This window comes from Myotis myotis, unplaced genomic scaffold, assembly GCF_014108235.1.
Source record: "Myotis myotis isolate mMyoMyo1 unplaced genomic scaffold, mMyoMyo1.p scaffold_m19_p_3, whole genome shotgun sequence".
Lineage (NCBI taxonomy): Eukaryota > Metazoa > Chordata > Mammalia > Chiroptera > Vespertilionidae > Myotis > Myotis myotis.
Genome location: NW_023416335.1, coordinates 182,460,785 through 182,486,502, shown reverse-complemented (window position 1 = coordinate 182,486,502; position 25,718 = coordinate 182,460,785). Strand labels below are relative to the sequence as shown.

At 38.1% G+C, this 25,718-nt stretch overlaps 1 protein-coding gene across 2 annotated transcripts in view; it reads right to left on the bottom strand.

Moving 5' to 3' along the window:
- SLCO1A2 (solute carrier organic anion transporter family member 1A2) overlaps window positions 1-25,718 on the bottom strand; it is a 35,114-nt gene that overhangs the window by 4,705 nt on the left and 4,691 nt on the right. For both annotated transcript variants that reach the window (XM_036301457.1, XM_036301458.1), the window contains exons 4-14: window positions 25,313-25,445; window positions 21,440-21,540; window positions 18,906-19,052; window positions 13,799-13,897; window positions 13,021-13,239; window positions 10,032-10,196; window positions 8,407-8,602; window positions 6,622-6,787; window positions 5,519-5,691; window positions 3,381-3,445; window positions 2,708-2,825 (exon numbers count right to left, since the gene is read on the bottom strand). In XM_036301457.1, the coding sequence (XP_036157350.1) occupies window positions 2,708-2,825; window positions 3,381-3,445; window positions 5,519-5,691; window positions 6,622-6,787; window positions 8,407-8,602; window positions 10,032-10,196; window positions 13,021-13,239; window positions 13,799-13,897; window positions 18,906-19,052; window positions 21,440-21,540; window positions 25,313-25,445 (1,582 nt within the window). The remainder of the gene's footprint in view (window positions 1-2,707; window positions 2,826-3,380; window positions 3,446-5,518; window positions 5,692-6,621; window positions 6,788-8,406; window positions 8,603-10,031; window positions 10,197-13,020; window positions 13,240-13,798; window positions 13,898-18,905; window positions 19,053-21,439; window positions 21,541-25,312; window positions 25,446-25,718) is intronic.

Sequence of the window (25,718 nt, the reverse complement as noted above, 5' to 3'; positions counted from 1 at the left end):
GTAAAAAATCAATAAAATATATATATAAAAAAAATTTAAAAAAAATTACAACAGTCAATACAACAATAGCCGTCCAGTGTGAATGAATCAAAATTATCTTTTCTTTTGTCAAATTGGCAAATATATATATATATATATACACATATTTTTATATATATATAAAACCAAGTCATATATATATATATATATATATATATACACACACATATTTATATATATATAAAACCAAGTCATATATATATATATATATATATATATATATATATATATATGTATATATTTGGTGTGCCGCAGAATTTTAGTAATTAGTTTACATGTGCCAAGAGGTGAAAAGGGTTGAAAATGGCTGCTTTACAGAACAATATAATTTAGATAGGTAGCTTATATATAGCCATTACCTTCAATAATGTATTGACTGCAAACAATTAAACAAACAACATTTGAAAGGCTAGGTTAAGGAAATCATCCATGCTTATATTTATCAAGTACTTTGAAAATATTGAGAAAAATGAAATTCTAGCACATAAATAAAAAGTGAGGATATAGTATCAATATCTATTCTGGAAACAAAACAAAAAGTAGACTAGTCCAGTGGTCAGCAAACTCATTAGTCAACAGAGCCAAATATCAACAGTACAATGACTGAAATTTCTTTTGAGAGCCAAATTTTTTAAACTTAAACTATGTAGACAGGTACATTGTTATTAACTTAATTAGGGTACTCCTAAGGCTTAGGAAGAGCCACACTCAAGGGGCCAAAGAGCCGCATGTGGCTCACGAGCTGCAGTTTTCCAACCACGGGACTAGTCACTTGGCAAAGAAAATATTAGACACTAGAGGCCCGGTACACGAATTCATGCACCAGTGGGATCCCTCCACCTGGCCTGCGGTATTGGGCCAAAACTGGCTCTACAACATCCCCTGGGGGGTCCTGGATTGCGAGAGGGCTCAGGCCAGGCCAAGGGACCCCACCAGTGCAGGATCAGGGCAGGGAGGGACACGGAGGTTGGCCAGCCGGGGAAGGACCACAGGAGGGTCCCAGGGCATGTCCAGTCCATCTCGCTCAGTTCCAATTGGCCAGACCCAGCAGCAAGCTGACCTACTGGTCAGAGAATCTGGCCCCTGGTGGTCAGTGCACATCATAGTAACTGGTCAACTGGTCAACTGTCTGCCCCCTGGTGGTCAGTGCATGTCATAGTGAGTGGCTGAGTGGCCTTAGCATATCATTAGCATATTACACTTTGATTGGCTAAATGGCCAATCAGACAACCAGACACTTAGCATATTAGGCTTTTATTATATAGGACTAGAGGGCCAGTGCACAAAAATTTGTGCACTCGGGGGTGAGGGGGGCCCCTCAGCCCAGCCTGTGCCCTCTCGCAGCCTGGGACCCCTCGGGAGATAACGACCTGCTGGCTTAGGCCTGCTCCCGGGTGGCAGAGGGCAGGCCCAATCCCTAGGTGGAGCCCCTGGTCGGGCTCAGAGCAGGGCCGACTGGGGAGTTGGGGCACCGCCCCCTGTCATACACAGAGCAGGGTGATCGGGAGGTTGTGATGCCACCCTCAGTCACACTCAGGGTAGGGCCGATTGGGGGGTTGGGGCACCATCCCGTCACACTCAAGGCAGGGTCGATGGGGAGGTTGAGGCGCCACCCCCGTCATGCACAGAGCAGGGCCCATCAGGGGGATTGGGTTCTGTACCCTGTACGCACAGAGCAGGGCCAATCAGGGGGTTGGGGTGCCGCCACTTTCACACTCAGGGCAGGGCCGATGGGGAGGTTATGGCTCTACCCCGTCACACACAGAGCAAGGCCCATGGGGGGGGGGGGTTGGGGCGCCACACCCTGTCACACACAGAGCAGGGCCGATCAGGGGGTTGGGGTGCCGCCCCCGTCACACACAGAGCTGCAGAGTGATCAGGGGTTTTGGGCGCTGCCCCCTGTCACGCTGATCCCAGTGCCAGGAGGCCTCGCGGCTCCGCTGATCCCAGTGCTGGGAGGCATATTACCCTTTTACTATATAGGGTAGAGGTCTGGTGCATGGGTGGGTGCCGGCTGGTTTACCCTGAAGGGTGTCCTGGATCAGGGTGGGGGTCCCCACTGGGGTGCCTGGCCAGCCTGGGTGAGGGGATGATGGCTGTTTGCAGCTGGTCACACATCCTTCAGGGTGGGGGTCCCCACTGGGGTGCCTGGCCAGCCTGGGTGAGGAGCTGAGGGCTGTTTTCAGGCTGGGAGTGACTGAAGCTCCCAACCGCTCCTTTTTTTCTTTTTTCTTTTTTTATTCTGGGCCAGCTTTAGCTTTGAGGCTTGGCTCCAGCTCTTAGGCCTCCGCTGCTGAAAGTAGGTTTCTGGCCTTTGCTTACAATGTTGCGATCCTGCTGGCTGAAGCCCGGCAGGTTTCTGGGGTTTTGTTTAGCTTCTATGTTTGTTACATAGTTGCTTGCAGCTCAGAGGCCTGCAGCGGCAGGCGGGGAACATTGGAGTCCTCCATCACTGAAGCAAGCAAGCCTCATGTTAGTTTCAAGCTGCCTGGCTGCCAGCCACCATCTTGGCTGACAGTTAATTTGCATATTGCCCTGATTAGTCAATGGGAAGGGTAGCGGCCGTACACCAATTACCATGTTTCTCTTTTATTAGATAGGATGGTTGGTGCCATTTTATGCAGTCTATGCTAATAAAACAATTCTTTTAAAAAATTATTATCTTTACCTGAAGTTAGTGGATTCATATATCCTGCATGCTCCTGACTCACCACATTTAAAAGTTGCCCAATGTAAACATGTGGAGTCCATTAAAGCTCCAAAATATATAGGTGCAGGGATTCCAGCTACAATAAAAGAGAAAAAGAAAACTCTATCAAGAAGGTAAGAATTAAGATACATTATATTGTTTGGGAGAATTTTAATTACCTCTATTTGAAGAACCAACAAAATTAACAATATCTAAATTTAATACTTGACTTTTTTTTAGAGAGATTAGAAATTACTTTTACTTTTAAAGTTTCTAGATTATAAAGGATAAGTAATCTTGTGGACAAATGCTACACAAAACTATTGATAGGGAAAAACATTGAATTCATGAATATATTTTTTCTGCAATGTTTTGGGTCAATCAAATGTACATTTTATTTTAATATAACATTTCCTGTTCATTTGATTTTCAAATCCAATAGATGAAAAGTAGAATTAAGTTTAAATAGGACATTTTTTAAGTAAAAGAAGGAAGTTCTCTAGTTCTTTTTGCACTTGTTCTCATACTAATTACAGAGTGCTATCTAAAGCAGAAGGGATATTTGCTAGACTCTTACTCTGAGAGAGTGATTTAATTTACTTAGTATTTAATAATGATCTGATATAATATTGAAAAAAATGACTATTTTTACCAAATATTCTTGTGGAAAATGCATGTAATCCCACACCAAGAGACTTCTCTTCAGGCTTAATACACCTAAAGAGAAATGAATTCACAAATAAAATAATGAGATTTAAACTACCATATACAATGGTGGACTATTACTCAGCAATAAAAATGACTGAAATGTTGCCATTTGCAACAACATAGATGGACCTAGAGGGTATTATGTTAAGTGAAGTAAGTCAGACAGAGAAAGACAAGTACTATATGTTTTCACTTATATGTGGAATCTAAAAAATAATACAAATGAATAAACAAATCAAAGACGCAGACCCATAGATGCAGAGAACAATGTGATGGTTGCCAAAAGGGAGGGGTTGGGGATTGTGTGAAATGTTTTAAAAATAAAGCAACTTTTGGCCTGCTCAGTGTTACTCAGTGGTTGAGCATTGACCTATGAACCAGGAGGTCACAATTCAATTCCCAGTCAGGGCACATGCCCCCATTGTGAGCTGAATCCCCAGTGGGGGGCATGTGCAGAAGGCAGCCAATCAATGATACTCTCTCATCATTGATGTTTCTATCTCTCTCTCCATCTCCCGTCCTCTCTGAAATCAATACAAATATTTAAAAAGAAATCAAACAAAGCAATTTTTAGAAAATAAATAAAATAAAATGACTAGTTTCTTTTTTCTTAACTTTTATTTATTGATGAGAGAGAGAGAGAGAGAGAGAGAGAGAGAGAGAGAGAGAGAGAAACATTGATTTGTTGCTCTGCTTATTTATGCATTCAACTGTCGACTCTTGTATGTGCCTTGATTGGAGATCTAACCCACAACTTTGTCTTATAGAGATGATGCTCTAACCAAGTAAGCTACTAGTACCTGGCCAGGGCCTACTATCATAATTTCTTAAAAGGACCGTTTGTGTGCTAGTAACACCCTGAGCATTAGAATTTCCTTGCATGCTCTAGTCTTGGTTATTCAAGGCCTGATTATCCAGTTTGTAGCCTATACAGTAGCCTCACTTCTGGTTCTTGGCATTTTACCCAAAACTTTTTCCTCATTCATTTCCATCAGGAAGTTATCAAAGGAGAAAATATTTCATATCAGCTCATTTCTATCCTTTCATTGAAGTAATAGTTCTTGATTCTAATGGTTCAACCTTTAGTCTAAAACAAGAACAATGCAAGCCTAGCTGTTTTTAAATTATTTGTATTAGCAAAATACCGAAAAGTCAATTATTTACACAAGTAAATGCAAGGAGGAAAGAAAAAATACAAATTTTCAAAGGAAAGTGATGAAAACTCCAAAGCAAACATGCTAAGTGATTTGGTATAATTTCAAGAGTCACACTGATTTCTTTTTCTCTCGAGAAATTCTCCCACCTTTTCACTGTTGCCTGAAATGCCTGTAAGTAGAAATGAAGACTATAATTCCCCAGTGCCACTGTTTGCGCCTCACTCGTTTCAGCATCGGCAGTGCTACCTGCTCAAAGAATTCACAGGGAGAACGCCTCTGTATTCCATTTGCTTCCCTGATTACAGCAAGGCTCAGAAAATAAAAGCAGCTTTCTTCACAAAAGGATGCAGTACATTTTTAGCAAACGCATCATCTTATTGGTGTTTCCTTGTAACCTTATGATATAGATGTGTCTCTTCTTGTGTTAAATAGTGAGAATTTCACTAAATTAACTCTTAGAAATAAGGAAGAAAAGAAACAAAGGGAAAAGTCAACAGAAGAACATGTGTAGGGCTACCTTTAAAATTTCACAAAATTCAATAATGCTTTAATGCAAAACTCTGAATGAATGACATATTAAAGCATTGAACTCTTAGGTTAGTGATGGCGAACCTATGACACGCGTGTCAGAGGTGACACGCGAACTCATTTTTTTTTGGTTGATTTTTCTCTGTTAAATGGCATTTAGATATGTAAAATAAATATCAAAAATATAAGTCTTTGTTTTACTATGGTTGCAAAGATCAAAAAATTTCTATATGTGACATGGCACCAGAGTTAAGTTAGGGTTTTTCAAAATGCTGACATGTCTAGCTCAAAAGGTTCGCCATCACTGTCTTAGGCCCTGAGCTCCAACTGGCTTTCTGAGAAAGTTACCTTAATAAGTACCAGAAAGGAATCTAAATAAAGAAAGTAATTTGTGTACCTCAGGAGAACCATGTATCCAGGGATGGCAGATAAAGAGTAAATGAAAGAGCTGACTGACGACAGGATTAAGAAGTACTGGAGCATCATGGAGCAGTCATGTCCTTTGTCGCACAGCCCAAGAACTGCCGATGAGTTTCCTAAGGTCTGAATGCAGCTACAGTTATGGAACACCTGTCAAAAAATCATGCATTATCCTCTTTCAGGAAGAAAAATCTTAAACACAGATCTCAAATATTCTCTGCATCCCCCATTGGATCAAAATGTAGGCTGTTTATTCCCTTTATTCTCATCTCCTTTATAGTGTCTCTCAGGATCATAACAAAAAGTGAAACATAGAAGGGCAGTTTCAGAAACATGGCATTTCTCTCTAAATATATGGAGTACATTCGCAATAACTCACCTACCCTAAAGTCATGCTTTTGAAAAAGACATACTGTTTTGCCACAATACTAAGTATCAGAAACAAAATTTTTTCCAGAATGCTCAGTTGGAATATTTAAATAATTAAGATATGTAAAGCTTTGTTTTAAAAAGTATAGTTTATTTCAAAAACAAAGTTAATTCTTTTTGGAATTCTTATATGTTTCCAGGTTTTAATAAGACTCAAAATTTATATTTACTGTTATCACCAGCCAACATTGTTAGGCAAGAAAACATGCCTAAATCCATCTTACAAAGCTCTCAGAATGTGGAACACACAGACAACATATGCATACATATGCACAGAAAAAAAAAACTCCAGCAAAACAATTTGCTGGATACTTGAGATCAAGCTGTCAATTTTATCTCGATGATAAAAATATTTCAGCCCAGAGTATTTTTAAAACAAATTAGCTGAGTAATAATGTCAACTGCTATAAAATTAAAGATCAGTGCTCAGACACTCTAAAGGTCTAAAATAAGACCTAGGAAATAAAAAGTAAATTAAATGAGCATATGGAAAAACAATGTTTATTTTTTTCTACAAAATAATTTGGTTTTGAAGAAAGACTATAATTATATTTTTATCAAATGTGGGCCCAGTTCACAGTTGGAAAGTGCCAATGCAGTTCATAAATCAAAATTTCTATTAAAAAAAATAAAGGTAATAGATTATTTTACCATGTTCAGTCCTGTTCCAACAAATGTCTCACAACCAGCAAGACAAGCTGACATATATGACAAACCATTGCTTCCACACACAGGGTCCCATGTTTTAGTTGGACAGTTGCAATCCATGTTGCAATCATCAAGGATGGCATTTCCAATGTGTAAATCTTGCTGCATTCTGAAATGATTTAAAATAATACCATGAATATTGAAAGACTATTAGACCATTTCCTCTTTCTTTTTTTTTTCATCTCAGTCCACAGTTAAATTTTTTCTTCCCCAAAATAGAAACAGAAAACTTCCAACCATCAGTGTGTGGCCTGGTGATTATAGATAGGGCATAAAAGTTAGCTGCTTCAGTGACCACATAGCCACTTTTTCAATGATTTATTTTACATAAACAAACAGTCAGTGAACAAGAATTAGTTGAGGGCCTACCATATGGGAGGTATTCTTCCAAGTATTATTAGAACTCGAAAATAAAGTTGCCCTAATCTCTATGGCTGATCCACATCATGGAAAGTAACAAGAGAGATCAGATTCATTAATGCAATCTCAAAAGCTCACTTTAGGTCAAAATCTGGCCCTTCTCAGTGTGGCTCAGTTAGTTGAATGCTATCTCATGCACCAAAATGTCACTGGCCCAGGTTACGGGATCGGGTGCATATGGGAGGCCACCAATAAATGTTTCTCTCTCTCCCTCTCCCTTCCTCTCTCTCTAAAATCATTAAAAACATATTTTAACAAAATCTGTAAGTTCAACATATAATATAGATAATACATTTAGCTCCAGAAACATAACTACAAAATATGTGTAAACAAATATATTCTTCTAGTATAAAAGTGTATCAGGAACAACCAGTGCTGCCATCTTGATGACCACCCATCCAGGAAGCCCGGTCAGGGAACCTGGGCCCATCCTACAACCTCACTAAGGCAGGAAGTCAAGCTAGTAGCCCAGCTCTACTGTTAAGTATAGCTTCTGACTCCGCATAACCAATAATCCTGAGCATCCTCAGAGCCTAGCATAACATACTGCCGGACCGTGAAGCCACGCCTACAGCACTGAGCAGCAGCAGAGCCCAGCCTACAGCCCTACCCAATGGCTTATCACAATTGGCAGCCTTACTCAGTCATGGAATCTAGCCAATGACCCCGCTTAATCGTGCAGTATATTCTACAGCCTCACTCAGTGAAAGAAAGTGGACTGTGACTCTGCTCGATCAGGGAGCACTGTTTCTAGCATACCCAACCTTCCTATAGACCCAGAGAACCCTCAAAATACAAATCTAAAACTACTGAACACAATGATACATACTATACAAATGAAATACATGAATTTATATGAGTTATTGTAGCATGTATCAGGATTGGGATATGCTAAATTTAAGCTTATTGTGGAAACATAAAAACGATTGAGACTGTATGCTCAACTCTTAATTTTACCCATTTGTGAGAGTATAAAATATTTAGATAACATATCCCAATGCAACCTAAAACTATAGGTAGTTTCTTTTGATATCACTTTAATATCTAGTAGGATACTACAAAGACACCCACATAGACACACGTGCAATCATAAACTCACCAACCCTGTGATATGTTCCTAACCTCTTTATTAAACCTGGAGCCTGAATACATTTGGTTGTAATTGACAGATGAAGGAAAGATGAAAGACCATAGATTGCTTCTATTAGCAAATGGTCTGGTCCTGGATAATCATTGAAGAAAATATGTTATTAACTATTCAAGTGTATAACATTCTTTAGTTAAAAAAAAAAAAAAAAACAACCATACCCTTTATAATCGGTGGTTATGCCAGCAACTGAAGAATTATCACAGACCATAAAAAAACACGAAAAGTAGAGAAGAAAGTCAATGAAAGATAAACAACATGCTATGTGGGCAGCTTGTTTGACAGTAATTTTGAACTTTTTCATCATTAATCCGCCGAAAATATATCCAATGCATATTGGAGGTAAGTTGTAAATACCTATAAATGCAAGAAAATGTTATTTACAATGTTACTTAGTGGAGAAACAAATATGGTATAACTTTTATCTAACTATAGACTACAGAAAAGATATCTAACATTCTTACATAAGAAACCATTTAGGTCCATTTCACAGTAAATATGGCTGATTGAATTTTATCCCTACTTGTTACATGTTATCTACAGAGAGATTTTTTTTTAATATATTTTATTGATTTTTTTTACAGAGAGGAAGGGAGAGAGATAGAGAGCTAGAAACATCGATGAAAGAGAAACATCGATCAGCTGCCTCCTGCACACCCCCAACTGGGGATGTGCCCCGCAACCCAGGTACATGCCCTTGACCGGAACCGAACCCGGGACCCTTCAGTCCGCAGGCCGACGCTCTATCCACTGAGCCAAACCGGTTTCGGCTACAGATAGATTTTTAAATGCCCTTCAATGTCAAAGTATGTTTTTGAAGACCTATTATTATTCATTTAATTCATAACAGGAGGATATAAATGTTTTGTAGGACTCAGGTAGGAGCAACAAGTCAAAGTTGACCAACCAGTAATTTATTGATTTCCACTTTGGGGATGTCATTTTATATATATAATTTATATGATTTTGCTGTTGTCTATTCCCATTTTGGTTATGAATTTGGCACAGTTTAAGGTACTTTCAAAGATTACTGCCTGTAATTGTCAAGTGTATTTACAATGCATGTCTTGCTGCTACTCCTCCCTCCACACAAAGAAAAAAGAAGGAAGCCTTAGGTTGCATTCTTACATGCCAGGATCTGCCCATTGAATTACACCCTTGAAAGAGGTTGTTAAAAATCCATTCCAGAGCCCCACACCAGAGATTCAGTATGTCTGATTCAGTATGTCTAAGGTGGGCACCAGGTATCTGAACTTTTAACTAACACTTTAGGTGATGTGGATGCAGATAATTTAGGAAATTCACTTTCACAGCTGTAAAGAGATCCTTAGAGAAACCTAACCGGGGAGAGGGGGGGTGGTGTAGTCATGTGGTCACAAGAAAGTCAGAATATATAGGCTGCAGAGACACCTGAAACCACCAGGGGGACCAGAGGAACCTGGAGAACCATGGAATTCATGACTGGGAGCCAAGAGTAAAATCTGATAGTAAAACATTGACTCCTAATGAATTCACTCTCTTCCTTTTTTTAATTTTTTCATTAATGGATTGCCTATCTGAAAATCATAACTAATTTGTGCATTCCTCGAGATTTTCAGAAATATTTTGAATTTGTGCCGGAGAGACACCCTTTGTTGATTTCATTGGAGAGAAGGGAGAAATGTATCAGAGACAGAAATATCCTAACAGTTTTTAATTTAGGAGTTTCCTAGACCCATCATCACTGTTTGCCATTTCAGGGGGGAGGAGGGGAGTGGGCTAACAATGCTGAGAAGGACAAACATACCAATTAGAAAGATTGCTTCTGAAGTTGACTTTCCATATTGCTGTTCCACATATTTAGGCATGAAGAACATCATATTAATAAATGCATTGAACTGTACCACACTGATTAGCATAAAAAGCATGTAAACTGGGTTGCAAAAAAGACTCTTCATGAATGGTAAAAAATCTGAAAGGGAAGAAAGACAACAGGGTCAAACTAACTAGGTTCTGCATTTTCTGATGGACTTTTTCTGAAACGTCAACTTCCCCTCCAAATTGCTTTCCTGTTTTATAATGCGCACATTGTTAACTCTTTTTACCTCTTAGAAGCTGAAGTCATGCTACTGTCTTTGGAGGCTTCTGCAAGCAGTGACACAGCTGACTAGATAGGAACCAAAACACAATAGTTTTGCCTTGGCTACGTTACTATTGTGTCTTAAGGAAAAACTACAATGTGACCAAAATATTGTCTGTGTTCACACCACTTCCTTTTATCCTTCTCTTTTTCCTTCTAATTAATATCCTCTCTTCTCATCTGGAATGAAAGATATTTGTTCTGTTCTCTAACGTCTGGAAGAAAATCAACTTGATAAAGAAGTTCGCACTCTGTCATTGATATTATCATTCCTGAACATTTAAAATAAATATGTATGTATTTGGGAGTTCATGGAATATAAATTTTCTGCGTTTTCAGAGCATCATTTTTGGTGGTTCAGCCAATGGTTTACAACAAAATGTGCTTAAAAACCACGTGGGTATCTTTTAAAACCCACTCCCTGAGATCTGATTCATTAGGTACATACTAAGTACCATGTATATAATTTAACCAAAACTTTTCCCTGTTCGTGTTCACTGCCAAAACTCAGAGCCAAATTTTGCCCATCTCTAGCAAATGCTCTGGGTCACACTGCTGCCACTTGAGATCACAGTCTCACGGTTTCATTTCACTTTCCGTCTTCAAGTTCTCTGTCTTGATTACCTTCCTTATTCTGTATTATCCTGGTTTGCTTAATAAGCTGCCTAAAATCCATTCTGGAACAAAGTATCAATAAAAAAACAAATTGAAAGAAGAGGAAGCATAGATCCATGAAAAGAGATGAATTCTAGTGGTAGAATTCATATTTAGGAATAAAACACATAGCAGGGCTGAGAGTTGTGTTCAGAGCTCTTTGGAGTTTTTTAAGTCACCCATTTTGTTGACATCCCTGTCCTCATTAATGAGTCTCAGTAGTTCAAATTATTTCCTATATTTCTTATATTAAGCTCAGCTCTTTCCTGGTTTTGAAAAATAATTCTACAGACCACAAACAATATTCTATGCGAATATCCTCTCTCAGTCCATACCATCTCTTTGCAAAAAGTTGTAATATAATCATGATGCCTGGGAATTTGCAAGATTCTGAATTGGCTCTTAATGATCTGGGATTACGCTCAATTGTGGTTTAAGTGCATTGTAATTGTTACAATGCTTACAAATTGTTACAATTGTTAACATTGTAATTGTTAATAAAAATTCTGTGCAAATTGGCATTATAAATTGTGGGTGATTTTAGAAGTAGCAACCTCAACAAATAATACTAGTTGCAGTAATAATAATAATAATAATAATAATAATAATAATAAGTGCCTGAACTCCTTTTACCTTCACACAACAACTCTATAATTATAACTACAATTATCATCTCCACTTTATAGATAAGAAAACTTAGCCCTTCTCTGCCTTCTAAATAAATACTCTCTAAAAATTCCAAGACCCAGGCCATACTAATTAAATGTTCATACTAATTAAATCAGACCTCTTGGGGATAATACAGAATTTCCAGGCATCAATGTTAAAAATTTCCCAGGTAATTCTAATATGTGGCCAAGTTTTAAAATCTAAATACTTAGACTCTTTTAACTTAGTTCCCCATAGAAACACCTTCTGTAAATTATACTTTAAACTTTTATTGATAATCTATACCAAAAGGAGGAGAAGGAGAAGGAGAAGGAGGAGGAGGAGGAGGAAGAAGAAGAAGGAGGAGGAGGAGGAGGAGGTGGAGAAGGAGGAGGGGAGGGGGAGGGGAGAGGGAGAGGGAGAGGGAGAGGGAGAGGGAGAGGGAGAGGGAGAGGGAGAGGGAGAGGGAGAGGGAGAGGGAGAGGAGAGGGAGAGGGAGAGGGAGAGGGAGAGGGAGAGGGAAAAGAGCAGTTACCTACATTTGCTGGGAAACAACTATGGGTTCAATACTACCTAAATCATAACATATGACAATTATTTTCTTTTTTTTACAATTTGTTACTTGGGGAAGATTTTCTCCTTAAGAACTACTATTCTTTGTCTATATCTATCAAATATAGACAATTAGATATCTTGCTTTCTTTTTTCTTTTTCTGCCTTAATTTCCAGGAAGCTCACAGCTAAGCTAACATCTTTGGGTTCAGGACTGTAAACTTATTCAGATTAGTGTATATTTTTCCTTCTTTTGCTCTTAGATTTAATTTCTTTTTTTAATGTATATATTTCTTTTATTTCAGAGAGGAAGGGAGAGGGAGAAAGAGATAGAAACATCAATGATGAGATAGAATCATCGATCGGCTGCTTCCTGCATGCTCCCCACTAGAGTTTAAACCAGCAACCCAGATATGTGCCCTGACCAGGAATCAACCACAGGTCCACACTCAATCACTGAGCCACACCATCCAGGCTTAATTTCTTTTTAAAAAATTTGAACTTCAAGGCAAATGGGACTAAATAAATAAATAAATAAATAAATAAATAAATAAATAGTTTATTGAGTACCCAGATTGATAAAGAATTTTATATAAATACTAATCTGAGATAATTCAGCTTCCACATTACATTACTTATTTCCAAGTAGTAGCACAGGAAGTATCAGACTAGTTAGACTGCTGACTGCTAATGGCAAATTGTCCTAATGCAGCCTAGCATGTTATAGTGCTAGACTCAAATAGAGACACACCTATATAAAACAAAAAGTAAATTATATAACATTTAAAATTTTTATATTTGCCTTTAGTAATTCCATCATTTTCCTTCTTCACTTCTTTTTGTTTCTCTTCTTTGTCATTTTTGACGATGTCAGCATTATCCTTTGATCCTTCCTTTGCAAGCGTTTTGGGCAAAAAGAAAAAAGGAATGGCAGTGAGCACATTCACTCCTGCACAAATCAAAATGCCAAACCACCATGCACCAACCCAACGAGTATCAATTGGAGTGATAGTCAGCTCATCTGTAAAAAAAAATACACATTTTTTATTAGTTTTAGTCATTTCTCATGTGAACTACGGGGAAAAAATTACATTACTGTTCTCAGGTCCTATCCAAGTATAGGGTTTGTATACAATTCAGATAGTCATAAAAGTCTGACAATGCATTGTGTTACAATAATGTCTAGCAATAAATTTGGAGGTATGCTCTATTATGTAAAGAATTTATAAATATATACTTATTAAATAACTACAAGGTCTATTTAATCATCCACAAATGTTTGCTTTATTAAAAGAAATTCAAATCTATATGCTGAAATCTTTTAAAAACAAGAAATATGGTCATGGTGCAGTAGAAAGAGCAGTGGATTTTGAGTCAGAAGATCAGAATTTTATCTTGCTCTCCTGCACACTGGTATGAATTATTTAAAAACTTATTTAAACTCCTCCACGTTAGTTTAAACTCCTGGACAATAGTGAATCTATCTAATTGAATGTCAAGTAAAGCAACAATAAATGTGGTAACATACCTGAAGTGGCTTTGTATACTCTAGACACTATGACTAGATTTTAATGAATTACCTGTGTTTACAGATCCGATGTCAACATAAATATTTGCACAGAATGATGCTAACAAAAGTCCAAACAAAGGACCAATGATAGCTCCTGTTTCTACAAACCCTAAAAATAAAAAAATATATAAAGTTATAGTATAGTTATATACCCACATAAGGAGTCCTAATTCCATGAAGAGTCTTAAAACTGAATTGTTTTTGCTTTAGGTATTTTTGCTTTAGATAGTCAATTTGCAAGTAACTTAAGCTGGTGTCCATATAAGTAACAAGATTGCTTCTTTAACGCTGAAGAAGAAGCCTTATAATTTAAAGCTACTTTCTCTGAGCCTCCAGATTCACTTTTGCGGGGTCACAGGTAAAGACTTGCTAGAGCAGCATAGGGTAGGATCATGCTATCATTGAAGCCACAAGACAGAGTAAGATTATTTTGAGGCTTTCCATAGCCACATTTTTAAAGGAATTCTAATGCAATGCCATGTGATGTAAAGTTTCTTGTGGCATCCTATATAATAAAGAGGTAATATGCAAATTGACCATCACTCCAACACACAAAATGGCCACCCCCCATGTGGTCAAAGATGGCCACCACAAGATGGCCAGCAGGGGACAGCAGTTGGGGGTGATGAGGCCTGCAGGGTAGGGCAGTAGGGGGCAACCAGGCTGGCAGGGGAGGGCAGTTGGGGGGGAACAAGCCTGAAAGAGAGGGCAGTAGGGGCAACCAGGCCAGCAGGGTAAGGCAGTTAGGGGCAATCAGGCCAGCAGGGGAGGGCAGTTAGGGGCAACCAGGCTGGCAGAGGAGGGAAGTTAGGGGTGAACAGGCCTGCAGGGGAGGGCAGTTGGAGATGACCAGGCTGGCAGGGGAGGGCAGTTAGGGGCAATCAGGCTGGCAGGGAAATGGTTAAGGGGTGATCAGGCTGACAGGCAGAAATGGTTAGGGGCAATCAGGCAGGCAAGCAGGCAATCGGTTGGGGGCTAGCAGTCCTGGATTGTGAGAGGGATGTCCGACTGCCCTTTTTGGCCCGATCCCAGGACAGCAGTCCTGGATTGTGAGAGGGATGTCCGACTGACCTTTTAGGCCTGATCGGGCCTAAAAGGGCAATTGGACATCCCCCGAGGGGTCCCAGATTGGAGAGAGTGAAGGCTGGGCTGAGGGACACACAGCTTCCCCCCGCCCTCCATTGCACAAATTTTGTGCACTGGGCCTCTAGTATTCCTCATAAAAGCTTTGCTCCCAGATCTCCCACTTGAAACTTTCTCTGGCTTTGTCCTCACTATTATTGATACTTCACTTTTATTATGATCTCCTTTCTTACCCTTCACATTCTTATCATCTATTTCCAACAGTCCTCATTAACTTCTCACTCATCTGAAATTTCATCACCAGTTTCTCATAACTTGTCCACAATTAAGAATCTATGCTGCACCCTCCGTGCTCATTGAAAATCCAGACAAGAGCTGCTTCTACTATCTTTCTCTTTACTTCAAAATGTGCTTGTCCATTGTCTCTGCCTTCTCTGAGGTTCTATAGGCTAGTTCACCCTATGTACACCCAATGTCTTGACATCAACACCTTCTATCTTCTCTGAGGTTTTGCTCAACCAAATACTTCTCTTGTACTTCTTCACTCTCCCCCATCCACTGATATCTACAATACCTCAACTGCACCCAGCTCTCTCTCCTTCCACTACACTCTGCCTCTCCTTCCTTACCAAGCAATCACTCTACTCAAATCCTTCCACATTCTACTCAAAACAATCTCAGGTGGTAGCATCAGTAATCTCTTTACCACTTATCCAGTGTCCTTTACTAGCCCTCCTCTTCCTAAGTCTCCATTTACTATTTGACATTGCCGGCCAACTTCTCTTTGAGTTTCCTCCTAAGGCTTTCTCAAAACTATGCATTTATTGTTTTACTTTTCCCTCTATGACTGCTTCTTCCTTGATTTTTCTTCCTCTGACAATTCTATTAAGTGTTCCCTAGTATTTTATTCTAGGACCTCTGGTCATATATAGCTTCCCATAGCAACTACACTTTGCCCTCTTGGTTTCATTTATTGTCTGAGTATAGAAAATTCTCAAACCGTGTTGCTAGCTTATGTTCTCTCCTAAACTCCAGAACCCTATATGGCACTGTTTTCTTGATGTATAGCTAATAGAGTTATAGTTATTTAATTATATGCACACCATATTTATTTATTGTTTTTTCAATTTAATTTTTTAAAAATTTAATTACACAGATATACTTATCAAATGTAATTGATCTATAATTATGCAAGTTATTTGTCCACTAAATCTTATATGGACCACGTTATATTTACTTTAATACGTTAAAGATTATCACAATTATTTCTACACATTATACACCCTAGTATTTGTAGAATAAAGAAATACATATTATAACAAGGTGTTTGTTAATTTATTGCAGGTAACCATTTGTATTCTTTCTTCTTTTTTATTTCCTTTTTTTTAAGTGATTGGGTTGGAAAACAGGTGTGGAATTACTGAGAGAGAGAGAGAGGCATTTCAGAGGTCAAGGAGTTTTTGTTATTAATCCTCACCTGAGAATATTTTTCCCCCTTGATTTTTTAGGAAGAGTGGAAGGGAAGGGGAGAGACAGAGAGAGAGAGAAATGTCGATGTAAGAGAGACACGTTGATTGGTTGTAGGAGTCTGCAACTGAGGTACATGCCCTGATCGCAATCAAACTCAAAACCCTTCAGTCTGCATGCAGACGCTCTAACCACTGAGAAAACTGGCTAAGGCTATTTGTATTCTTTCAAGGAGATATATGAAAGGATATGAAAAGATTGAACAGAAAAACACTGGAAAAGGTTATTGTGAAATCAGTGAGTCATCAAAGGCTTCCCAAAGTTGTTTGGGGTAATGATTCCTAAATGTTTTAATTTATTTTGATTAAATGTAGTTCTGTTTCATCTTCTCTCACCCTCTTTGACTTTCCTGGTTTTTAAAAAGTCAAATACATTAATAGAAAAATGTCACTGTACTCAAAGTTATGATTTTTATAAATAACAGATGAAATAACTAAAGAATATAAGCAAGTTATGCGTAATAAATTTAAAATATTTAGGGGATCAGAAGACAACACAAGATGGTGAATCTTAAGTTGGCCATAGTGGAAGGTGACATTGAGTGATTTTAGAAAAGAAAATTTCAATAAACAACCAAATGTACAAAGACAGGTAAATTATGAAAAAGCATAACTAGTGTGGAGAGATTGTGATGAAGTGAAACTATATAGGAAACTAAATAAGTAGAGTACAGAGCTATAAATAATAAGTGAAGATATCAGATTTAGCTAATAAAGAGCTAGTATGTTTCATAAACATGGTAGAGAAAATATGATTAAAGCAATGTTCGAAAAAAATTACACTGCAAGAATGCTTATGAAAAAAATAATAAAAGAAAATACTAGAAATAAAATGACCAATAAAGAAGTTACAATAAAAGAAAACAACAAGAAGACCCACTGCATGGGAGAACATATTTTCCAATGATATCACCGATAAGGGTTAGGGTTTAATATTCAACATTTACAGGGAACTCATGAAACTTAACAATAGAAAGATAAACAATCCAATCAAAAAATGGGCAAAGGACCCAGATAGACACTTTTCAAAAGAGGACATACAGAGGGCCGAAAGACATATGAAAAAATTCTCAAAGTCACTAATTATACGAGAGATGCAAATCAAAATGACAATGCCATATCATCTCACACATGTCAGAATGGCTATCATCAACAAATCATCAAACAACAAGTGTTGGAGAGGATGTGGAGAAAAAGGAACCCTTCTGCACTGCGGGTAGGAATGCAGACTGGTGCAGCCACTGTGGAGAACAGTATGGAGTTTCCTCAAAAAACTAAAAACGGAACTCCCATTTGACCCAATGATCCCACTTCTAGGAATATATCCCAAGAAGCCAGAAACACCAATCAGAAAGGATATATGCACCCCTATGTTCATAGCAGCACAATTCACCATAGCTAAGATTTGGAAACAGCCTAAGTGCCCATCAACAGATGAGTGGATTAAAAAACAGTGGTACATCTACACAATGGAATACTACGCTGCTGTAAAAAAAAGGAACTCTTGCCTTTGCAACAGCTTGGATGGAACTGGAGAGCATTATGCTAAGCGAAATAAGCCAGTCAGAGAAAGATAAATACCTCATGATTTCACTCATTTGTGGATTATAGAGAACAACATAGACTGATGAACAGGGACAGATCCAAAGACAGAGAAACAGTGATCAGACTATCAATCATCAGAGGGAAAGTAGGGGAGGGAGGGGGCAAGGGGAAGAGATCAACCAAAGGACTTGTATGCATGCATATAAGCCAAACCAATGGACATGGACAACAGAGGGATGAGAGAATGAAGGGGGGGGGGATGGGGGTTTAATGGGAGGGGTGAGGACACATTTGTAATACCTTAACTAATAAAGAATTTTTTTTAAAAAAAGAAGAAGTTACAATAATCTACAAATGAAGGAATGAAGACCTGAGCAAAACTAGACATAATGGCCTGGCTAATGTTGCTCAGTGGTTGAGTGTCAACCTATGAACCAGTAGGTCATGGTTCAATTCCAGTCAGGGCACATGCCCAGGCTTTGAGCTCAATCCACAGTTGGGGTCGGGGGGTGCAGGAGGCAGCTGATCAATGATTTTCTTTCACCATTGATGTTTCTCTCCCTCTTCCTTCCTCTCTGAAATCAATAAGAAACAGATTTTTTTAAAATAGACATAATAAAAACAGTGAGAAAAGTTTTTAATATGAGGGACATTTTTTAGAAACCATTGGTGAATCTCTTCACAGATTAGATATAGAGTGGAGCCAAGAAAATGAAGGAGTCAAAGAGAACTCCAGGGACACTAGATTAGCAGTATTTTCAACAGCAAAGAGCAGATTTAGCAAAGTGGTTTATTTGGAGTTAGCATGTAATTGTTCCATTGAACAAACTCTTACTGATGACTACCTGTGCTGCAGTACTTTTTTCATTATTCTGGAAATCAGTAAGAGTCCAAATAAATAATATCCACCCTCAAAGAATTTAACTATCCTGAAAAGAAGCTAAGGCATATTTTCAAACTCACCAATATATAGAGGAGAGTTTTCAGATTTTGCAAAATCTTCTATGTAGGAAATACCCAAAGGCATGATGGGAGTTTCACCAATTCCACGTATCATATTTCCTACTAGTACATATACCCACATTAATGATTTAACTTCCTTCACACACTCTGTTTTAAAAAGAAAAAACATATTGCATTAGTGTTTTGATAGTAAAATATCTATATATATAAAAGCCTAAGAGACCTTTAGACCAACTGGTCGACCAGTCCCTATGACGCACACTGACCACCAAGGGGCAGATGCTCAGGAGCTGCCCCCTGGTGGTCAGTGTGCTCCCACAGCCAACCTCCTGCAGTCCCTCCCCCGGCCAGCCCCAATCAGCCCCAATCAAGACTGAATGAGATGGCCCCAATAGGCTACGAACACCAGCCAAGCTGAGGGACCTCACCCGTGCACAAATCCATGCACCAGGCCTCTAGTTAAGCTATAAGTATAGAAGTAATTCTAAGATTCTGGTAAGCATTTCACAGTTTTTATGCAACATGGCACCTTGTAAATGATTTATATTACTATGCTAGCAATAACTCACTGGGCCATCCCTCTTGCATTTTCTGAGAGTACTTAGGTATGGCAATGTGTAAGCTGTATGCTGGAGCCATTTCCTACTGGGTTGGATGAGATCTCTTGATGAGTATTATATGCACCTCTTCCCAATCCAATGCTTAATGACAACACATTGATAGTTTATAGGAGCATTTACACCACAGAAATTGGCAAATACTAGAAGTCAGAATCATTTTTCCCTCAGCTTGCCTACAACTACACCATCTAGTTAGCTGTTATGACTGCTACTCCATTTCTATAATAACTCTAGGGAGAGAAAAAAAAAAAAAAGCCCAGCAGCTGTGGCTCAGTAGTTGAGCCTCAACCCATGAATCAGGAGGTCATGGTTCGATTTCTGGTCAGGGCACATGCCCAGGTTATAGGCTCAATTACCAGTGTGGGGCATTTAGGCGGCAGCCAATCAATGATTAACTCTCATCATTGACGTTTCTATCTCTCTCTCCCTCTCCCTTCCTCTCTGAAATCAATAAAAATATTTTGTTTAATAAAACAACAAACACAAATATATCCCCCTAGAATTGATACTATACTTACAAGATCTAAATAAGAGTCTCACTGAAGTTTGAATTCTCTACAGCTGTAATTACTTTATAGACACTAAAAATACTTAACTAGATAGTAATCACATTTTCTCTATATAATCTACTGTGTACTGTAACCACCAAATAAAGTTTAACAAAGAAATTTACCTGAATTCTTGGAGCAGCAGCTACTTAGCAGAATAACAAAGACTAGGCCAAAGGGAACTGAAAGGGAGGAAGGCAAGCCTCTGAAGACTTAGCCATTTCATCTCTAAACCAAAATAGCTGTCAAAGAGAATACTCTATAGCAGTGGTTCTCAACCTTGGCTGCACATTAGAATCACCTGGGAATCTTTTTTAAAATCCTGATTTCTGGGCCTCATCCTCCGGAAATTCTGTTTCTTTGTTACTAATGTTGTGGCCCCACCCCATAACAAAGAAACAGAATTTCCAGAGGATGAGGCCCAGAAATCAGCATTTTAAAAAGATTCCCAGTTGATTCTAATGTGCAGCCAAGGTTGAGAACCACTGCTCTATAAAGTCATGTTTTCAGGCAAGTGAATTAAAACATTCTCATTTACAATAAACTGCCCAGCTACTGCCACAGATGTGAGTCCTGAGCACAGCTGGGTCTGCAAATTTCTTTTGAGGTCTATCTCTCAGTTATTTCTAATCCAGATAATTACAGTCTTCATTTCTGAGTATTCATATTTTTTTCTGTGTTGAGTACAGTGATTTGTGAACAAAACTGAAAATAACAGGTAATCAAAGAATTAATGCACTTTATTGGAGATTCACCAAACTGGGAAGTTTTTATTTATCTTCTACAATGTAAATTTTTTAAAATAAAAAGAAATAGGAAATAAGACCTAAGTCAGCCTTTGACAGAAGCCAGCTCAAGAAGACAGCAAGGGCCACTGTTGATGTCACTATTTTCCTTTGTTTCCCCAGGTGGTTCCTTTGGCTTAGAGTTTCTGAGACAGCTTTTTTACAATCCTTGAAACTATTTTGAGTCCTTCTGATTCCATGCTGGCAGTGAAATTCCCAGCCTCCCTCCCGCAGAAGCGGCGCAGCTCCCTCCTGCCTCCCACAGGCGCACGTGGCTCCCACGGCGGGCAGCCAACTGTGCACAATTTCGCATGCTGGGCCACTAGTTTTTAAATAACCATTTTAAAGAATAGACAAAGAAGTGTTAATATGTATATTCAAATATATAGGAGTAATATGCTCTACTATTAGCCATTCCTATTCCCCTCTGGGATCCCCTCCAAAATTCCTGAACAAAGAAAATATCTTTTGTTCATTTTACTTAGTCATTTAATCAAACCCAATAACTCATTCAAACCCCTCAGTAACATGTGTTCAGTTTCAAATTCAATGAACAGAAATAATGAAATGAATTCAACAACCTGACGGATCTTCTGTTGGTCTGAAAATCTGGGTTCCATTTTCATTACACAAGAAACTGTTTGAGGACAAATTGCCTAAAACTGTAGATTCATATTCATATCTGTATGAACACAGGGAAAATATTTTATGTTAGAAACTAATAAAGGCAAAGTGAACACTATGCAGATTAATTCCTGCTTCACTTAAGGTATAATATTCAAATTTAGTAAAGAACTCTTTTCATCTTTGCCACGTAATCATCATAAATTAATATCAAAAAACTTGCCACTCATTATAAATGCGCAATCCCTTGACAGCTAGTTTTCTGTTATTTGCATGTGGATGCTCTACCTTTCAGATTACCTAACATCAAGTTTCTGTAGCTTGTAGGTGATCATTTACTGGAAACAATTACTGTGGGATATGGGACAAAAACTAATAAAAATAATAGACTCTAGACTTGACAAAATATAATTAAGAAGCAAAGGCTTTGTGGGGGGTGCGGGGACACAACACAACAAAACAAGTCTACAACTTTGGATTTTTTGAGGTTCGCTCATAAGAAATATACCCCCACTTTCTGAGAATCTAAACAATAATTCCTGCATGTGTTCATTAACCCCTAAGAGAAACAAAACCTTTGCCCATAAAATAAGAGACCTTAGGAGAAACTCCAACACTTGACAACACAATGTAATGATCTTTCCTCTTCTCATAAGAACAGAGGGATTAATAGACTGTGATCATTTACATTAGGCAAATTACCATAAGCCCAGCATACCCTTTGTCAGAATATCCTAAATTATCCTAAATTGTGAAAGAATGGAAGAAAATATGTCAAATAAAATCTCTCTTTGTTAGGGATAATGGTGGAAGACTTGCCCTCTGAGTTCCAAATGAGCTTGAATGTTAAAACACCTTTCCCTTAGAACAATTGCCTAGTCATGCCCATGAGTTTGACTGTGAACTGTGGACAAATGCTTCTGTCTCCATACCTATGATGCCATGAGACATGCCAGCTTCAAACAAAATAACACTTTTGGAAGAGGGTAGAGAGAAATGTAAATGTAAACACAACTTGGCATTGTGTTGGAGAGGACAGGAAATAAAAAGTCAGTAAAAAAAACTCTTTGCCTGGAAACTTCTGATCCTTACAGAAATACCTGAGAAGATGAAATGTCTTTTTCATGTAACTTATCCACTTAACACCTAATAACTCATTCAAAGTCCATTCATTCCCAAAACATCAGCAAAATGACAGTGAATGGATTTTAAAATAGAAAAGGAAAGGCAATAACACCACAGGGATAGAAAGAATGAAAAAATTGACAAGAAGATTTTGAAAATGGGAAAACATATAACTGAGTGGTCACTGAATTAGTAGATATCAAAAATGCAACCCTAAGTAAGTGCCTGCATGGGAACAACCAAGTGTGTGCCACATATTCCTGGAAAGTTTCAGGCAAGATATAAGACATTTCTAAATTGGTGAGTAGGCATGTTCCAAAAATAAGAGAATTGGTTTAAAGTGTGTATGAGGGGCAGTTAAACCCTTACAGACATCCTCTGCCATTCCAATTGAAACGGTCTTTGACTCTAGAGTGTTTGAACAGGCACATTGAGAAAAAGAAGGCTATACTAAAAACTAAGGGTAGTAGATTTTTTTTTAATGTACATACTGAAAAGTGAGATTCTCACTCACACCTGGATGGTAACCAAGCTTCTACCTCCTAGGCAACAGATTGGAGAACCCCTGTCAAAAGTAACTGATAGGTTATGGCTGTTCTGAGCATCTAAATAGCCAGTCCTTGTACAATCACCATACAAAGAAGTCCTCTATTAATCATGTCCTACACATTTATAGAGAACTTCCAGTTCGTTTGATGAAGTTATACTGCTCTCTTCTATATGAACAAAAAAACAAGAACCACCGGATGTAGGAGAAAACCCTATATCAGTAAAGATAGAGTCAAAACAAATAAAACCTGTACACTAAGAGGAAACAGAGACAATGAAGACGGAAGAAGGAAATTTAGATAGGAAAAGACACTGCATTTTTTAAAGAAAATAAGATGTTCTTTTAAAAGATACATTCAACACACAATAGTCCTTGGAAATTAAAAATGTGATAGCAAAAACTAGAAATCTACTCAAAGATTTGGAAAATAAAGTCAAAGAAATCTCCCAAAAAGTAACAGGAATTCAAGAAGATAGAAAATTGAAGAAAAAAAGTTGAGAAACATATAAGCGTAATCCAGGATATACAATATTCAAGTAGAAGTTCTACAAAAAGAAAAATAGAGGGGTAGGGGAGAGCTTACCAAAGAAATAATACAAGTAACTTTTCCAAATGTCCCTCTAGATCAGCAATTCTCAACCTGTGAGTCGCGACATCTTTGGCGGTCGAATGACCCTTTCACAGGTGTCGCTTAAGACCATCCTGCATATCAGATATTTACATTACGATTCATAACAGTTATGAAGTAGCAACAAAAATAATTTTATGGTTGGGTCACAACATGAGGAACTGTATTTAAAGGGCCAGAAGGTTGAGAACCACTGCTCTAGATTGAAGGCACCGAGCACAATGAAGGAAAAGAATTTACACTAGGTATCATGAATCCAGACTTTGGAGCTTAAGAGAAAATCCCAAAAGATCCCAGAGAAGGGAAACTGATCACAGGAGTGATAATGGCACATAATTCTCAATAGTAACACTGGAAGCTAGAAAGTATTGGAATAATACCTTCAAATTTTCTAGGGCAAATATTTCCAATCTAGAATTTTACACCAGCCAAACTATCAATCAAGGGTGAGTAGAATAAGAATTACTTCCCTTAGACACTTTTTCAGAAACCTCTTAGACAATATTTTCCACAAAAAGAAGTAAAAGTAAAAAGGGAAGCAGAAGATGTGATACCCAAGAAATAAATAACTGAATAGAGGCAAGAGGCAAAGCAAATTCCCAAGGATTATGATAAGGAAAAATTTCAAGGAAGCCGCCATGTAGCAGGCCTAGAGGTTCCCATTTGGATTGCAGATGATGAGTCGGTGGTGACAGGAGAGATATCCCTAAGATGAAAATGAAACCGTCTGATATGTATGAGTATATTGAGAAGATGTTGCCCTACCACTGGAAAGTTTGAATACAAATAACAAGAAAGTGAATTAATTTTTATAAGCAATGATTAAATCCAGGGAAAAATTAAAAAGTGACTACGAAATGAATGATAAAATATTGACAGTCATACACATGGAAAGAATGAGTATGATTTTATAGTAGAAAGTCATTATACATAGCATAACACTAAAGTATCAAAAACTAAAAGGATAAATATTGAGACATTGGGAGGCAAATAGCAGAAGAAAGAGGGAAAAGAGTTCCAAGTTGCTGCCTCCGGAAAGAAGTGATATGGGCAATGTTAAAGGGGCAGGAGGCAACTCTTTTTTCAACATAATTTTATTTTTACAACTTTGTACACATATGGCTTTAGTAAAAATTAAAATAAAAATCAAACTTCAGACTGGTCTGTCTCTTGATGACCTACAATTAAACAGAACCACATTATAATTAAAAGTGTCCAACTAGTCCAAAGAAAGGAGTCATCTCCAATTTTTGCAAGGCCCTAAAAATATTTCAGTCAGACTCAGTTCCATAAAAGAGGCGTTCCAAATCTCTATATCAGAAATTAACAAAATTTATGTGACTACGTAACTGGAAGCGAGGCAGCCAAGAACACAAAATGGACTGGTGGAACAGAATTTCCGTGTTTGGTTTCTGTTAAGGTGCTCTGAGTTTGGGGGAAGCATTGTTCCTAGAAAGGAAATTCCAAAGCTTCATTTCCTGCAGTTGAAAATTGAATCTAAAAAATTATCAGAGCCTGAATGCTTACCGGTCCATGAGGAAATGAGGTAGAGACTGTAAGAAACACCCAAGGCCCATAACAGCACATCCGATGCCAATCATTCTAGGTCTGTGAAATTTTGTTCCAAAATAACTCACAAATATAATCAAAAAAAGATTTCCTAAGGGGGAGAAAGTGAGTTAAAAATAAATATTTCAGTAAGTATGCACAATAGCTTAATGAACAGCCTAACTCAATCATTTACTATCTAGCATTCATTGTATAAACACTATCTCAACTATTGGGATTGGTGCTAGGGATTCATGAAACAAAGAAGACACAACCTCTGCCCTGAAGGAGGGCTATTTTATGTGGAGAGCGGCTACAGCATTTGGACAGGTTCAAGCTTCAGACTAATGAGAGGGCACTATCCTCTCGTGGCAAAGCCACGTGC